Source organism: Neophocaena asiaeorientalis, unplaced genomic scaffold, assembly GCF_003031525.2.
Source record: "Neophocaena asiaeorientalis asiaeorientalis breed wild unplaced genomic scaffold, Neophocaena_asiaeorientalis_V1.1 scaffold850, whole genome shotgun sequence".
Classification (NCBI taxonomy): Eukaryota; Metazoa; Chordata; class Mammalia; order Artiodactyla; family Phocoenidae; genus Neophocaena; species Neophocaena asiaeorientalis.
Window position 1 is genome coordinate 183,701 of NW_020173675.1, and position 19,193 is coordinate 202,893.

A 19,193-nucleotide genomic window follows, 5' to 3' on the forward strand; every position below is an offset into this window, starting at 1 on the left:
AATAGCTAACTTTGAGGGTTTTTTTTCTTATTTCTTTCATTTATCTTCTTCACAAGGAATGTGAAGCCCTTTAAAGGCTTCTTTGCTGTTACACAGTGGAGGAAGTGTGCTATAGTGGAGAGATCATGGGCTTTAAAGCCACATAGAACCTGGGCTTGAATTGAATAGCAGCTCTGCAACTAACCAGCTGCCTGGACTTTAGTCAAGCTTCAGAACCTTTTCTTGTCCATAAAGTTTGGATATTAAAATACCTATTCCATAAGGTTGTTAATGTTTAAACAAGATGACACATGTAAAAAGCTTAGGGTTAAACCTGACGCATGGCAGGGGCCCAATACGTGTTCTCTAAACCTTTATTTTCCCAGATTTGATAGAATAGAAGCTTTTAATGAGTCAAACTTAGATGAGAAAATCGTGAAAATCTGTGTTTCTAAACTCAGAAGCTATTCTTTGAGCAACTACTAGGCATTATGGGAATTTTTTTTAAATGATTAAGGACCAGTCTTCCACCTACTCACAATCTACTAGGAGAAAAAGACACGTGAATAATACAACTACAGAATATAAGAGGTAGAAACAATGTGCTATTGGAATTTATAGGGTAGGGGAGAATTCTGATATGGTGGAGAGGTACTGAAAAGGTGTCCAAAGTAATTTGTGTAACAAAGTAGATATACTCTTGAAGTTCTGTTTTTTAAGGAATCAAATATAAATTAAAGTTTGCATTGGGGCATATTCTCTTTAAATGTTAAAGCCAGAAGTTTGACTTAAACAAAATTACCCAAACATATATTTAATATAAACTACTTGGTCTTAATTTTGTTCTCATATGTCAGTTTTTAGAGGAATGGATGCATCTTGGGAACTCCTGCTATCAGTGTGACAGTGAAATAGTTTGAGTACTGATGGCAGTTTTAAAAGTGACCTTTATTCAGGTTCTAAAAATACAGTTTGTGCTTCTTAACAAAACCACATGTCGCTCCTCCGTATTGAAAGAAATGTCTTTTCTTTATAAAAGCTTGGTAAGAGTTATTGGAAATATTCAAATTGCCCTTTAAAGGATTTTTAAAAATTCTACGGCTGCTTCATAATCAAGTCCCTTGCTTAGGATCTTCTGTTTTTTTTTTTTTTTTTTTTGGATCTTCTGGTCTTAAGTTCCACTTTTCTCATTCACACAGACTTGGACATTACATTTAAAGTTTGTGTTCAATCCCATCTCTCAGATTAATTTGCATTAGTCTTGGATATAATCAAAGTTGTATAGTTAGCATTCATCCCTGATGAATTGATGAACACTAGCACTGGAGACTCATGCATTTATATTTCGTTGAATATTTTGGAATGAGAAATCAGACTATATAGATATAATCAGGTAAATACACTAGAGATGTATTACTTCCTTGTGAGTGCATTTCCCCAGTTGTGTCATAGAGCTTGTTACTTAAACCTAAATCAGAAGTGCTCTAAAGACAGGTTGCAAAATGATTGTCAAAGACTTCTTATCAACTACATTTTTTCCTTGCCCAGTTTTCTCTTGTTGGCTCTATTTTTGTATCATTTGCATTTTTTTCATCTTCGTGTTGAAATAGCTCATGCTTTATAGGAAAAGAAAGTAGTGATGTTTGGAAATCTAGGCCAGGGCCAGAATCCTGTGGGCCTACTGGCTGTTCACTGTAAGGACTGGCCACAATTTGACAGACTGTAGAATCCAGGAGTTGGAAAAACTTGAGAAAGTTTTGGATGGTTGTATCGTAATGGAATCTTGAAATACGAAGAGCAGACTTCCAGTACCAGCCCTATCATTCAGAGGCTGCATGCCCTTTTGGACAAGTTATTTTACTCTTCCAAGCCTCCACTTGCTCAACGTTAAAATGGAAATATCCTCTCCTTTAGGGGATTGTTGTGAGGATTAAATGAGGTAATATATATCAAAAATAATTATAAAATAACTATATAAATGTAAGGAAGTAGTACTAGCTTCCTGCTCCAAGCCACAGTAAACAAAAGATGGCTACCTTGAAGTCAGAGTTAAGTGTTCCCAAACTCTGGGCTTCAGTGGGACTGACACTAACCAACTCTGAGATTTTGAGCACAGCATTCTTTCTCTTTGGGCATCAGTTTCCTTATCTGTCAGATAAGATCTCAGGCTAGGTGAACTCTAAGAGTTTTCCAGCTCTAAAGATCCTAAGTGTATCTCCTTTCACTGTCACCCTATTATTTACTTGTGATGCAAGTGACAGAAGGGAAAATATTTAAGCTCAAAATGAAGTACCATGCTTCCCTGGTGGCGCAGTGGTTAAGAATCTGCCTGCCAATGCATGGACACGGGTTCAAGCCCTGGTCTGGGAAGATCCCACATGCCGTGGGGCAACTAAGCCCATGCGCCACAACTACTGAGCCTGCGCTCTAGAACCCGCGAGCCACAAGTACTGAGCCCACGTGCCTAGAGCCCATGCTCCACAACAAGAGAAGCCACCTCAATGAGAAGCCCGTGCACCACAACGAAGAGTAGCCCCCGCTTGCCACAACTAGAGAAAGCCCGCGCGCAGCAATGAAGACCCAACATAGCCAAGAAATAAAATAAATAAAATAAATAAGTTTATTTAAAAAATTAAGTACCATCATAAAATTCCCCTTGTGAGTGAAATCCATGATTAAGTCTCAAAGAGAGAGTGAAAGGGCTTCGATTAATGCCTCTTTCCTTCTGAGAGCTAGGCCTTCCTATTAACGGTTTCTGTGAGCTATATTTGCCAGTCAGGTAACAATCTGAGAAGTTTCTGCTGCTACTGTGCCAGCAAAGAAATATTTTGGCAGTAACGTCCTTGGCATCAAGCCAAATACGTTTCACAAAATGATATCTTATAGGAGGCAGGTTTGGGCATTAAGGAATTTCCTCACATATCTACACCCATGGATTATTCCCTTCCAAAATATATTTGCTACAGATATGTATAAATCTGTAATGCTAACTGATGAATAAATAGTACTTTATATTTTCATTTAATAAACATTTTATTGAGTGTCTGCTATCAGCCAGACATTATGCTGGATACTTAACGTTATCTCTAATTTTCATGTAACCTCAATGTCACCTAGGGGTCTCCCTGCTGGGGATGGAGGTACATACAGGGGGATGAGGAAGTTGTTGACATCCTCACAAGACCTCTGGTTCTGAGCAGCTACTTTCTGCTGAATTTCTATAAGTTTGTTCATTTTACAGTACAAAATAGGAAGATTGCTTATCATCTTGCCATGCTGCACATGCTATCTCTCTATTCCATACAGCATTCACCCAGGTGTGAAACCTAGCCTCTTCTTCAATTTACACATATAATATCTTCACTTGAGGCATTCGTGTATGTGGTAGATTTTACTGAAATAGAAGGAAGGTTAATTGTGGCATCACAAATAATTTCAAATTAACACCAAATATCTCATACCACCTGGGAGATTTTTCCTCTGGCCAGTTCATCCCACACAGAGGGATAGTCTCTCATTGATTCCTCTCTTTCTCACTTTTCCCTCACCTTTTAAATTTCCCCCTATACCTTAACCTCACTTCTGATTCAAATATATATATTTGAATATATATATATACACACACATATATATATACACATATATACACACACACACACACACACACACACACGTGTGTGTGTCTGTGGATAGATAGATATAGATATGTATGTAATATTTTAGTCTTTGGTCCCTAAATGAGCCATGGACTTGCCTTTGCATATCCAGACTCATCTAGGTATATGTTCAGTGAAACAAAAAAAAAGGCTTACCACTCTCAGAATCCACCCTCCTTACAAGGCAGTAGTGGTTATAAACAGCAATTTTTTCCCCTAATACCAAATAACACTGTAAGGATTGGTATTATCCTCATTTTATAGATGAGTAAACAAGCTCAAATATTTAATGACTTGTCCAGGATTATTCATTTAGTAAGTGACAAAGTCAGATTTTGAAGCTAGGTCCATTTGCATCCAATGCACTTTCTACCAAACAAGACACGATGCAAAAAAGAAATTGGAAAAGATGTAACTTAAGGTCCTCTGGGCTTTTGAAAATAGGAAAATTGCTTTGAAAATTCATAGCATCCGAATCCATTTGGAATAGGGACGCATAGCTTTACCGTTGTGGCCCCAAAGCTGCTGTTTAAGAAGGTAGGGAAACATAAGGTTTCAGTAATTTTAAAACATCCTGCTTGGTATCAGATAAATGGGCATTTATTATGGCTAATTACATTTTATCTTTTAAAATTTACTTAGACATTGACTTTTACCTCATAAATATTTATTAATCCTCTCTACCTTTTTATCATATTTCTTTTAAAAATACTTTTTCTAATACCTGCTATTTTTTTTTATTACAGAGACAATTAAAGGCAGATGCCAAAAAAGCTATTGGAAGGCTTCAACTCCGCACACTGAAACAAGGAGACAAGGTGCGTTTATGACTTGTAAATGCTATTTGTTTTAAAGCAGTGCTACCAAGCCATTGTTAAAAGCTAAATGTTCTTCCAAAGTGTGATTTTCATTGGAATTTATAAATCTTATTGATTTTTTAATTTATTTGATGCTGGAGGTAGGCTGAATAATGGCCCCCAAAGACATCTAGGTCCTAATCCCTAGAACCTGTAAATGTTACCTTATATGGCAAAAAGTACTTTGCAGATGTGATTAAGTTAAGGATCTTGAGATGGGGAGATTATCCTGGATTATCCAGGTGGATCCTAAGTATAATCACAGTGTCTTTATAAGAGGGAGGAAAGGGGAGAGTTGACTACAGTGCAGTAGGAGATGTGACAATGGAAGCAAGAGGTTGCAGTGATGCAAGAAAGGGGCCATGAGCAATAACGGTAAGCGTATAAGTTTGTGTCATTTTAAGCCACTAAGTTATTGTAATTTGTTACAGCAACAGGAAATTACTACAGTGCTTCAGTACAACTCTACTTGAACATCCATTTTCAGATTTAGCACAACTGAAAACTACCATTGATGTATAAAACACGTATCAAAAAATAGCTATGGAAGTTTGTACTACAATAAAAATATAGCTACAGAACTTATTGAAATAAAAAATACCATTTATAATAGCACCAAAACCATTATATACTTAGGTATAAATCTTACAAAATATGTACAAGATCTATATGCTGAAAAGGGCAAAACATAATGAAAGAAAGAAATCAAAGAAGACCTAAAGAAATGGAGGGATATACCGTGTTCATGGGTTAGAAGACTCTGTCGGCAAAATCCTAGTTGCATCTTTTGTAGGAATTGACAAGTTGACTCTAAGTTTATTTGGAAAAGCAAAAGAACTGGAATAACCAAAACAATTTTGATAAAAAACAAATTTGGATGACTCACGTTTTCTGAGTTGCAGAATTATTTTAAAGCTACAGTAGTCAAGAAAGCATGGTATTAGGGAAAGGATGGACCTTTAGATCTTTGAAACAGAAGAGACAGTCCAGAAATAGACCCACACATAAATGGTCGATTGATTTTCGACAAAGGTGCAGAAGCAATTCAAAGAAGAAACGGCAGCCAATTGTTGGCTCTCCATACACAATGACTGAATATCCATAGACAAAAAAAAATGAACCTCAATCCATACTTTATACCCTCTGCAAAAATTAACTTGAAATGGATCACAGATTTAAATATAAAACCTAGAACTATGAAATTTTAGAAGAAAACTTTGGAGTATCTTTGTAGCTTGGGTTAGGCAAAGATTACTTAGATATGATACCAAAAACAAGTCCATTAAAGAAAAAAGAGAAATTTGTTAAAATTAAGAGCTTTTGCTCTTTGAAAGACTCTGTTAAGAGACTGAAAAGACGAGCCACAGACTGGGAGAAGATATTTGCAAATCACATATCTGATAAAGGACTGTATTCAGAATATATAAAGAACTCTCAAAACTCAAGAAGAGAACAGACAGAAGGCAGATGCTATAAAAGCTATTAATGGGCATCCCTGGTGGCACAGTCGTTGAGAGTATGCCTGCCGAGGCAGGGGACACGGGTTCGTGCCCCGGTCTGGGAAGATCCCACATGCCGCGGAGCGGCTGGGCCCGTGAGCCATGGCCGCTGAGCCTGTGCGTCCAGAGCATGTGCTCCGCAACGGGAGAGGCCACAACAGTGAGAGGCCCACTTACCGAAAAAAAAAAAAAAAAAGCTATTAGCTATTAGTGGAAAAATGGTCAAAGCAGACATTTTACCAAAGAAGTATGTGGCTGGCAAAAAAGCACATAAAATGATGCTAAACATCATTAGTCATTAGGGAAATACACATTAAAACCACAATGCGATACCCACAGCACATTTATTAGAATGGCTAAGACCAAGAGCTGACCAGATGTGGGACAACTGGAACTCTCATGCATTTTCTGGTGAGAATGCAATGTACAGCCAGTTTTGAAAACAGTTTGGCAGTTCTGTGTGTGTGTGTGTGTGTGTGTATGTATAAATTAATTAATTATTGGAGTATAGTTGCTTTACAATGTTGTATTAGTTTCTGCTGTACAGCAGAGTGAATGGCAGTTCTTTATGAAGTCAAATATACACTCTCGAAAGAACCCAGCAATCTCACTGCTAGATGTTTACTCATTCACATAAAAACTTGTTCACAATTGTTCATGGCAGCTTTACTGATAATTACAAGAAACTGGAAAGAACCCAAATGTCCTTCAAGTGTTGAATGGATAAAAAAAACTGTGGTACATCTATAGCATGGGATACTGTTTAGCAATAAAAAGGGGGGAATCCTACTGATACATACAACAACATGGATGAATCACAAATGCGTTACGTTAAGTGAAAGAAGGCAGACTCAAAGGCTATATAAGGCACAATCCCACGTATAAGATATTCTGGAAAAGCCAAAACTACAGGCACTGAAAAACAGATAAGTGGGTGGCAGAAGATAGTGATAAAAGGAGGGGTTAATTACAGAGGGGTTAATTACTAAGTGGTATAGAGGAAATTGTTGGGGTACCAGGACTATCCTGTATCTTGACTATGGTGGTGATTAAGTGACTGCATGTTTCTCCAAACTTGAAAAACTGTATACTCAACATTTAGAGTGAATTTTATTGCATGTAACTTATACCTTAATTTATTTTAATGGAAAAACACAGCCATAGAACTTGTGGCATTGTGTAAATTCTAAAACCAGGAAGAGGTTTAAATCAGTGCTACATGTTTCTCTTTGTACTGTTCCTCTTTGGTTGACTTTATTCTTTTACTTTATTTATTTGTTTGTTTGTTTTGGCTGCACTGAGTGGCTTTGCAGGACTTTATTCTTTTACTTTATTTATTTGTTTGTTTACTTATTTATTTACTTACTTACTCACTCACTCACTTATATACTTACTTACTTATTTTGGCTGCACCTAGTGGCTTTGCAAGATCTCAATTCCCCAATGAGGGATTGAATCCGAGCCACAGCAGTGAAAGCCCGGAATCCTAACCACTAGGCCACCAAGGAACTTCCTTTTACTTTTTTAAAAAAAAATTATTTATTTATTATTTTTGGCTGCGTTGGGTCTTTGTTGCTGTGCGTGGGCTTTCTCTAGTTGTCTAGGTGTGCGGGCTTCAGTAGTTGTGTCTCGCGGACTCTAGAGCTCAAGCTCAGTAGTTGTGGTACATGGGCTTAACTGCTCCGCAGCATGGGGGAATCTTCCCGGACCAGGGCACGAACCCGTGTCCCCTGCATTGGCAGGCGGGTTCTGTTTTTTTTTTTTTTTTTTTGCGGTTCGCGGGCCTCTCACTGCTGTGGCCTCTTATGTCGCGGAGCACAGGCTCCGGACGCGCAGGCTCAGCGGCCATGGCTCACGGTACCAGCCGCTCCGCGGCATGTGGGATCCTCCCGGACCAGGGCACGAACCCGTGTCCCCTGCATCGGCAGGCAGACTCTCAACCACTGCGCCACCAGGGAAGCCCCTTTCTTTTACTTTTTAAAGTCTAAATATTTTATTTTATTTTCCAACTTCAATTACATAATACATAGTGTTATTGGCTGTAGTCACCATGTTTTACATTAGATCTTCAGACCTTATTCATCTTATAGTTGAAAGCTTGTACCCTTTTATTAACTTCTCCCTATTTCCCCCATTCCTCAGACCGTGGAAACTACTTTTCTACTCACTCTTTCTATGAGTTTGACTCTTTTTTTAGATTCCAATTAAGTCTAGATAATTTTAAACTGCTTATTGAAACAGTCGTTTTAGTGACGTGATGCTCCTTCTTCTGTAGGAATTTATGTAATTTATTAAATACATGTATATTCTGATTTTGCTGTGTAGTTTAATGTATTTTTCTTATCCATCTGAATAACAATAACTATTTGCTCTTAGGAAATTGGCCCTGATGGAGATAGTTGCGCTGTGTGTATTGAACTATATAAACCTAATGATTTGGTGCGCATCTTAACCTGCAAGTAAGTTTGATTTTCTTTTATGTCGTCAATAAGAATAGCTGACTTACAAAAATGATTGTAGTGGGGGAAACTATTTCGAATGTTTCCAATTGGATGTAAAGAAAGTGTTTATTTTTAACTTCTTTTCATTTAAATATAGGTGATTGCTTTATTTTTAATGTCATTAGAAGTGGTATAAGGCTAATTATACAATATTTCCATAATCTGGTACAATTTGGAAACTAGTTCCGTAAAAGACTTAAGAACCTAGCCAGCATCACTGTTTATTTAATTGTGTGTGTGTGTGTGTGTGTGTGTGTGTGTGTGTGTGTGTGTGGTACTGGATTATTTAATTCAAAATAATTCTACCAATCCTATTGAGAAAAAAATAAAATCAGCTTATGAGCACCTATTTGGAAGTCTTCATTCTTTAGCTTTTTACTATCCCTCTCCCGGAAGTTGTTCTTAACACTCTTCCTTTTAGCTATTAAATAGTGGCATTCTTGGAACTTATCACATTGCCTAAAGTATCAGAATTATGTTACATTCAATACTTTATTGTACTATATTATTGAGAATGACTAACTGTACTATTTTATAGTTAGGGAATAACAAAATAATTAAGATCCGAATTACTGAACAAAACCTTAGGTCAGGTAACATCTTAGCAATTTTTCAAGTAAGTGGTATTGAAAATAGTTTTTATGAAGCTAGAGTAATGAGGCTATATTTGAAAGTACCGTATTATGAAATTTCCAAATTTTGTTTCTGTAATAGTGTGTTTAAAAGGAAAAAAAAAGGCATCCGTTAAAAGACTAAGTAAACTTATAGGGTAACCCGTTAGTATATTAGGCAAAGTGTTGCTAGTTCACAGCTGATAACCAAAATATGTGTTTTTTTCCTTCATTAGCCATATTTTCCATAAGACATGTGTTGACCCATGGCTATTAGAACACAGGACTTGCCCCATGTGCAAATGTGACATACTCAAAGCTTTGGGAATTGAGGTAAATATTGCCAAACTATTTATACGAAGGAACTTAAGCAGTGTGTTATTTATATATCTGGGCTTTCAGGAAAAAAATCCTTATTTTTTAGCTACATAATGTGCTAGACTTATGGTTTATACCAAAAATTGGACCTACTTACATCATAGTGACAGAGAAGTACCATGTTGGACCACCTCCATTTTCCTCCTTCTTCCCTCTCCTCAAATGTACTTATTATTTGGTCAGAATTGGAAGTGATGACCCCAACTGACTTCTGATACCCCTTGCTGTTTTTTACTCTCTTACTATTGCATAGCAATCAAACTTGTTGTTAACTGAGCATGTAAAGTTTGAGAGAGTATAATAAATATTAAGTTATATTTCGTAAATGAAAGAAAAAAACCTACCTATTTCACAGTACACACAACAGAAAGTCAAGCTCAACAAACTCTTCCTGACTTGAGGAGACATACAGACGACAGTGATTCTCAGAACCCCTAGGGGACAGCATAGGAATGTTTTTTGAGTGCCTTCCTTGTATCAGGCATTATATTATGAAGTGTTCACCCAGATAAACATGTCAGATATTGATGGCAATCTGCCTGTAACATCTTTCACCCCATTGGACCCAATTACTCCAACTGCTCTGGCTGGGACCTGCAAGAAATTTTTGTGATCATCAAAAATGGATTGTAGGTTTAAAAGGTTAAGAAGCATTGCTCTAATAAGTCACCTATGAAGAAACTTTGTAATGATACGTCAAGGAAAAACGTATACTCTGAGAGCCTCTTAATGTGTTTAAATGCTTTCCGCAGGTGGATGTTGAAGATGGATCAGTGTCTTTACAAGTTCCGGCATCCAACGAAGCATCCAATAGTGCCTCTCCTCATGAAGAGGATAATCGCAGTGAAACTGCATCGTCGGGATATGCTTCAGTTCAGGGCGCAGATGAACCGCCTTTGGAGGAACATGTGCAGTCAGCAAGTAAGCACCATGCTGAGGGGCAATGAGTGCCCCACAAATGATCCATTGGGGATTAGACACCAGGCAGAGTACTCCTGCTTTTTAGCATTTATTCTATTCATCCATTAACACATTCCAGGTTTTTTCTAGTAACAATGATGCAATGCAGGATGCACCCCTACCTTAACTTAATATACACATTCAAATGTACCTGAAACAGATGAAATGCATTAAGAGTGGGGATTATTCACAGAAGAAAAAGATTTTTTTATTGGAAAGCTTCTCTCCAATGCATTTAAGTGTTGGCTTATTAACTTAGGCTAAGGGAGAAACTTTTCAACTTTAGAAGCCATTGTTTATTGCATATCAATCAGAACTTAAGATAAAGAATTCCTGGAATTATAAAACAGAATTTAATTTCCAAAAGCTTGATTTATACACAACTTCTCCAGAACGCATTTTTTGCACAGATCAGAAACTGTGTTTAAGAATGATGTGCTGCCACCTGTTGATTATTTGTCATGAAGTGAACAAACTGTAGAAAGTGAAATTGAATGTATTAATTTCAAAATTCATGTGAATCAGTATTAGCAACTTAGTAATGTCATACCAGTAGAGAGATTTTAGGGAATTCTGTTACTTTTTTCCTTAGAGAAAACCCATATACAAATTACTTTCCCTTTCTTTAACTTCCACCTTTTTCATGGTTTTTGTTGGTTTGATAGTTTTTCCTCTATCCTCATTTTGAGATAACCTAATTCTGGCATAAAAGTAGAAGGAAAATGAAATGTCAGAATGACTTGTAAAAGTTTCAGCTTCCTATGACATGAACCTTTGTCCTTGGTAGGCTTATCCGTTCCATAGATACCATTTCTACAGAAGTCACGAGGAATACCATCATGCAAACGCAAACCTCATGTTGTAATCTAATCTTTGGACATTTCCTAGAGTACAAAGTAGTCATAAGAATCTTAATAATCTGTGCTTTGTTCTACCTATAATAGATAATCATTGTCTATTTGCCCCAGATGAATTTTTGGTTCCTGTAACTGTGTGGTAATAGAATTCAGTGAAGATAAAGGACAGTGTATGGGATAATTCAGTTTAGCAGCATTGGTGGTTCAGTGGTAGAATTCTTACCTGCCATACGGGAGGCCTGAGTGTATGGGATAATTCAGTTTATTGTCAGACCAGTTTAAAAAAAGAAAAAAGTCCCAACCTACTTTTTTTGTGTTCTATTCTTGTGGGGGAGGGTAGAAGGCAGAACAGTTTTTGCAGAGAATTTGCGAGGCAAATAAAATGATGATCCCTGTTCCTTCTCCTGTATTCTTTATCTCCATGAATGGTAGTAACACCTACCCGGGTGCGTCAAACCAGAAACTTAGGTAGATCCTAGATCCTTCCCTCTCCCCTTCCTACTGATTCAATATCATTTTTCCTCTAAACCATCCCCTAATTTCCAACCTTAATTCAACAGTCACAGTTTGAGCCACTACCTTCTCTCTGCCCATTCTTTCTACTCTTCCTCCCCCAAGAAATTGGGGAAGCCCAGTCCAACTCCTGTTCCTCCTTTAAAACTTGCTCCCCTTTGAGAAGCTTCCTTTGACTCACCTGTGTGGTCCTACTGTCTAGGACTGTCTAGTTCGGTAGAACTTCTATCATTGCATTTATTGCACTGAATTGTATTAAAACCTTAAAAAGTCCCTTTGGGTAGGGACAGTGTCTTATTATTCACTATCGTATACCCAAGCACCTAGCACAGACTGCCTGCCACATAGTAAATACTCAAGTGTTGAATGAGTGACCACATAGAATAGATTAATTTTATCTATGATTATATATTAATAGTTTGGGCATTATGCCTATTAACCATTGATTATTATGGTGATAGTTGTGATTTAAATAACTTTGTAAACATACAATTGATTAGTTCATGCCTGTGTGTTCCATCATTGTGCTGAATTTTATCAGAGCACTGATTTTCAAACATAAGCATACGTTGAGTCACCTGGAGGGCTTGTTAAAACAGAGGGGCAACCACCAGTTTCTGACTCAGTTGGTCTGGGGTGGGCCCTGAGAATTTTCATTTCTAAGAAGTTTACAGGTGATACTGATACTGCTTGACCAGGGACCACACTTTGGGAACCACCGAATAAGGGCCCTAGTTCTTAACCCTGGCTGTACATTAGAATCACCCATAGAAACTTTAGACATTACTAATGCCTGGGCTTTACCCCAGAATTGTTAAATCAGAATCCATGAGATGTGGGGCCCAAGCACAGGTTATTTTTTAATTTTGAAATAATTTCAGCCTGACTATAAATAAGTTTCAAAAACAGTAAAAAGGATGCCTATATACCCATCACCAAACTTCTCCAAATGTTAGCATCTTATATAACCATATACAATTATCAAAATCAGGAAATTAAATGATAAAATGTTACTAACTAAACTGATCTTACTCAAATTTCACCAGTTGGCCCATTAATGTCCTTTTTTCTATCCTAGGATCCCACATTGCATTTCCTCTTTTCTCATTTTTCCCCAGTTTTATTGAAATATACTTGACATATAATCAGAGTAAGATTAGTTAAATCCATCATCTCACATAATTACGAATTTTGTGTGTGTGTGTGGTGAGAACATTTAAGATCTACTCTCTTAGCAACTTTCGAGTATTTAATACAGTATTGTTACTGTAGTCACCATCTATATGTTAGATTCCCCAGCACTTATTTATCTTATAACTGGAAACTTGTACCCTTTGACGAACATTTCCCCATTTCCCCCACCTTCCAGCCTCTAGCAACCACCATTCTACTCTGTTTCTATGAATTTGGCTTTTTTTTTAAGATTCTACATATAAGTGATATCATACAGTATTGGTCTTCTCTGTCTGACTTATTTCACTTAGCACAGTGCCCTCAAGGTCCATCCATGTCATTGCAAATGGCAAGATTTCCTTCTTTCTCATGACTGAATAATATTCCATTGTTTCATATGTGTGTATACACACACACACACACACACACACACACACACACACACACCACATTTTCTTTATGTGTTCATCAGTCAGTGGACACTTAGGTTATTTCTGTGTCTTGGCTATTGTGAATGATGCTGCAGTGAACGTGGAGGTGCAGCTCTCTCTTCAAGATAGTGATTTCATTTCCTCTGGATATATACCCCGAAGTGGGATTGCTGGATGATATATGGTAGTTCTATTTTTAATTTTTTGAGAATCTCTATACATGTTTCCCGTAGTGCTGTACCAATTTACATTCCCACCAACAGTGCACTAGAGTTCCCTTTTCCTCACATCCTTGCCAACACTTAACTGTTTTCTTTTTGATAGTAGCTATTCTAACAAGTGTGAGGCAATATCTCATTGTGGTTTTGATTTGCATTTCCCTGATTAGTGATGTTGAGCATCTTTTCACATACCTGTTGGCCATTTGTATGTCTTCCTTGGGAAAATATCTCAGTTCTTCTGCCCATTTTTTAATCAGATTATTTGCTTTTTTGCTATTGAACTGTATGAATTCCTTAGATATTTTGGATATTAACCCCTTATCTGATATGTGGTTTGCACATATTTTCTCCCATTTTGTAGCTTGCCTCTTCATTCTTTTGATTATTTCTCTTGTGGAGAGAAGGTTTTTGGTTTGATGTAGTCCCATTCGTTGATTTTGGCTTTTTAAGTCCTTAATCCATTTAGAGTTCATTTTTTAAGTGGTGTAAGATAGGGGTCCAGTTTCATTCTGTTGCATATTTATCCAGTTTACCCAACACCATTTACTGAAGATTGTCTTTTCCCCATTGAGTGCTCTTGGCTCCCTTGTCAAATATTAGATCATCTCATACACATGGTCTCATACACATGGGTTTATTTCTGGGCTCTCAATTCTGTTCCACTAATCTATTTGTCTGTTTTTATGCCAGTACCATGCTGCGTTGATTATTACACTTTGTAGTATAGTTTGAAATCAGGAAGTGTGATGCCTGCCCACTTTGTTCCTCTTTCTCAGGATTGCTTTGGCTATCCAGTGTCATTGGTAGTTCCATATGAATTTTAGGATTTTTTTATACTTCTGTGAAAAATGCATTTGGAATTTTGATATGGATTGCACTGAACCTACAGATGGCTTTGGGTAGTATGGACATTTAAACAATATGAATTCCTATTTTTTAATAAATTTATTTATTTATTTACTTATTTTTGGCTGTGTTGGGTGTTTGTTGCTGCACGTGGGCTTTCTTTAGTTGCAGCGAGCGGGGACTACTCTTCGTTGCTGTGCGTGGGCTTCTCATTGCGATGGCTTCTCTTGTGGAGCACGGACTCTAGGCGTGTGGGCTTCAGTAGTTGTGGCACGTGGGCTCAGTAGTTGTGGCTCATGGGCTCTAGAGCGCAGGCTCAGTAGTTGTGGCACACAGGCTTTGTTGCTCTGTGGCATGTGGGATCTTCCCGGACCGGGGATCGAACCTGTGTCCCCTGCATTGGTAGGCGGATTCTTAAGCACTGTGCCATCAGGGAAGTCCAATATGAATTCTTCTGATCCATGAACGTGGGATATATTTCCATTTATTTGTGCCCTCTTCAATATCTTTTATAAATGTCTTATAGTTTTCAGTACACATCTTTTACCTCCTTGGTTAAATCTATTCATAAGTATTATATTGCTTTTTGATGCTATTGTGAATGGAATTGTTTTCTTTATTTCTCTTTCAGATATTTCATTGCTGGTGTATAGAAATGCAACTGATTTTTGTCTGTTGATTTTGTAACCTGCAACTTTAGTGAATTCATTTATTAGTTATAACAGTTTTTGTTGGTATCTTTAGCATTTTCTCTAGGTCATGTCATCTGGAAACAGACAATTTTACTTCTTCCTTTCTCATTTTGATGCCTTTTTTCTGTTTGTTTGTTTGTTTAAATTTTTTTTTCTTTATTTTTTGGCCGTGCTGCACGGCATGTGGGATCTTAGTTTCCCCGACCAGGGATCGAACCCACGTCCCCTGCATTGGAAGCACGGAGTCTTAACCACTGGGCTGCCAGGGAAGTCCCTTGATGCCTTTTATTTCTTTTCCTTTCTAATTTCTCTGGCTAGGACTTCCAGTACTATGTTGAATAGGAGTGGTGAGAGTGGGTACCCTTGTCTTGTTCCTCTTGAGTATGTTGTTAACTGTGCGTTTGTCAAGTATATCCTTATTTATTTATTATTTTTTAAATTTTTTGGCTGTACCACGTGGCATGTGGGATCTTAGTTCCCTGACCAGGGATCAAACCCACGCCCCCTACAGTGGAAGCATGGAGTCTTAACCACTGGACTGCCAGGGAAGTCCCCATGTATGTCCTTTATTATGTTTGGGAATGTTCCTTCTATACCCAATTTGCATTTAACTGTTACGTCTTCTTCGTCTCCAATCTGTGACTGTTCCTTAGCCTTTTTCTTTCATGACTTTGACACTTCTGAAGGCCACTAGTTAGTTATTTTGTAGAATGTCCCTCAATTTGGAATTGTCTCCTGATTCCCAATGATTAAATTTATTGTCCGTTGTCTATTTCTGGCAAGAATACCACAGAAATTATATTGTGCCCTTCTCTGGCTCATATCATATAATGAGGCACATGATGCCCATGTCTTATTACCAATGGTTTTAATTTTGTTTGCTTGGTTAAGGTGGCATCTGCCAAGCTTCTCCTTTTAAAGTTATTCTTTTTCCCTTTATAATTATTAATTATTTTATAGAGAGACACTTGGAGACTATGCAAATATCCTGTTTCTCATCATACTTTTTACCTACTAATTTTATCAATCACTGATGTTTCTTGCTTACAATTATTATTACTGAAATGTGTGCCAAATGGTGATTTTCTCTTTCCATCCTTCTTTCTACATTAATTAAGCTTCTATTTTAAGGAAGAGCTATCCTTTCTCTACTTATTTATTCAATTATTTATTTATAATATTATGGACTCATAGATATTTCTTTTATTCCATAATATTATTCTCATGATTTATTCATGGTTAGATTGTCCTAGATTTGGTCATTGGGAACTCCCTCAAGTTGGTTTGTTTTCTTTCAACATGCCCCATCATTTTTCTTTTTTAGGCTTTGAAGGCCATAGGTCTTTGTTGCTTTTGGTTGTTTTCTCTTCCAACCTCTTAAGAATGAAAAAAACACTCTTAGCTATGGAGTTGGCTTGCAAGCTGTAGTTTGCTGATCCCTAGGCTAGAATCTAGATTAATCTTGTACTTTCCTTGTCCTAGCCCTGGAATCAGTTATTTCTACAGGGGGTGGGGGCTTTTATTGGAGAACAGTACCTCGAAATCAAGATCTGGGCACTAGGTATGCTCATTGCTATTGGGGTGTCATTGCTATTAGCCCTTTCAAGGAACAACGCTAGGAAATATGTGTATGTACTCACACAAATATACACACACATCTACATTCACCTATCTATCTGAAGAACCGCTAGTTCATACTGATATTTCTGATTCCAGTCCAACACCACAGAGTTTATTCTAGCCTTCCCCTTTCCTTATTTGTAACTCCTTTCTCTGACATTGAGAAACCTGGTTGTTATTATCCACAATATATTTACTTATTTGTTCAATCCTAAAGTACACCTAAGTTTCAACATTGCTAACACACCCCTGTGAAAAACAGTTTCACTAACCAGTGTAGTTCTTTGGTTTTAGCCTTATAGGATATAGTCAAAGTATCATTTTCCAAAGTTACTTGGGTTAGTTCTTTTCTTTCCCACTCTCTTTGGGATGATTATATATTTCATCTGTAATATAATTATATTCACTTGTTACTATTTGCATTCCATTTTGGGGACTCCTGCCCCCCACAACTTCCTGGGTGATTTTTTTTAGTCATTCTGCCTGTCTGTCTGTCTGTCTCTCTCTCTCTATTTATCTATCTCTCTATCTATCTATCTATCTATTTATCTATCTATCCATCTATCTATCTATTTATCTATCTATCTATCTATCTATATATCTATGCACAGCATAGGTAATTTTTTAAAGTGCCCAGGTGATTGAAGTGTGATTTAAGAGCTATTACATTTAGAATAGAGAAGTGGAAGATATAACTTTTGCTCTTAAGTATGCTATAATCTAGGTACAAGTAAGCACACGTGTGAATCAATAAAATTGTAATTGTAAATCAAAATAATGCCATATGTGCTTTATGTAAGGCAGCACAAATCATATTAAAGGAACAGGGAATGAGCGTAAGAATCAGAGTATGATGGAATTAGATAAGTAAGCCTTCTTAGATGTGTGTTGAATTTTGTCTTAAAGAAGAGAGGAGTGAAATCATCCTAAAATTACCATTTCTTTAAAGATGAAAATCTACAGCTGGTAAACCATGAAGCAAGTTCCATGGCAGTGGATGTTGTCCCTCATGTTGACAACCCAACCTTTGAAGAAGATGAAACTCCTGATCGAGAGACTGCTGTTCGAGAAATTAAATCATAAAATCTGTGTCAATAGACAACTTGAACCTTTAGTAATAACAGAACTGCCAATCAGGGCCTAGTTTGCTATTAATGAACTAGAATAACTTAATAAGAATGATACTGAAAGTGATGAGATGACTAATATTATGCTATAGTTAAATGACTTAAAATATTTAACCTATTAACTTTTTCCACAAACTCATTATATAATGTTTTTCATAGGCAAGTTTCCTCTCAATAGTGTAGCAACATTTTTAAACATTCAAAACTCTTGTCAAGTAGTCATGTTTTCCATTTATAACAATTTTCTTATAAAAACATGTTGCTTTTAAAATGTGGAGTAGCTGTAATCACTTTATTTTATGATAGTATCTTAATTACAAATAATACTACTTTAGCTTGGGCTATATGTGTCAGGGTTTTTCTCCAGGTGCTTATATTGATCTGGAATTGCAATGTAAAAAACAATGCAAACTTAGGCTAGTACTTCATGAAATGTCTATTTAAGCTACATTAAGTTGATAGAACAAGATTAAAGCAAAATATTCATTTTAACTATTTTTTGTTTTTAAAATTAGGCTAAATGTACTTCATATGAGTGTCAAGCATAGTTTGTCAGAGAATATGGACTGGACTGGATTGATTGGTATATTACTGACACCAATTTGACAAAAGATTATAGACAAAAACTGTACTTCCAGAAACACTGTATAACTATTTCTCAAACTTTACTTATGGGACTTTCAAAAGCAGAGTATATAACTCATCATACTATTTGAAAATGATTATGAATAAGTCACACAAAAATTGGTAATTGATCTTTGTGTATGAATTTGTCTACAGAAATTACTCTGTAGAAAATATTTTCCAGACAATGTTGACTTTGAAAATTGAGTTTACATTTTACCTAAATGGGCTAAAATAACATTAGGTAAACTAAAATTCTGTCCATGTAGCTATAAATTTTGTGAATGCATTTTCTTGGTGTTTGAAAAAGAATTGGGGGAGGGGGAGAATTCCAGGTGCCTTAATAAAAAGTTTGAAGCTTCATCCACCAAAGTTAAATAGAGCTATTATAAAAATGCACTTTACTTCTATTCTCTGTGGCTTATCTTTGGTTTTAGAGTTTTGTTTCCAGTACACATTCCAGCAGAATTTAGGCAAAAGCAGAATAGACATGTATTTTTGTTGGCTAAATGTAGAATGGATGAAACCATTGCATTCTTGTACGCTGATTTGAAATGCTGTAAATATGTCCCGATTTGTATTGATTCTCTTTAAATATAAAATGTAAATAAAATATTCCAATAAAAGTTTGTGTTTGGTGTTTAGTTA

At 36.6% G+C, this 19,193-nt stretch overlaps 1 protein-coding gene across 2 annotated transcripts in view; it reads left to right on the forward strand.

Annotated features, from left to right (window-relative positions):
- The window catches only part of RNF128 (ring finger protein 128), a 91,728-nt gene extending 72,535 nt beyond the window's left edge, over window positions 1–19,193 (forward strand). For both annotated transcript variants that reach the window (XM_024749580.1, XM_024749579.1), the window contains exons 3-7: window positions 4,382–4,453; window positions 8,368–8,450; window positions 9,340–9,436; window positions 10,234–10,402; window positions 17,744–19,193. In XM_024749580.1, coding sequence (XP_024605348.1) covers window positions 4,382–4,453; window positions 8,368–8,450; window positions 9,340–9,436; window positions 10,234–10,402; window positions 17,744–17,877 — 555 coding nt within the window. In that variant the 3' untranslated portion in view covers window positions 17,878–19,193. The remainder of the gene's footprint in view (window positions 1–4,381; window positions 4,454–8,367; window positions 8,451–9,339; window positions 9,437–10,233; window positions 10,403–17,743) is intronic.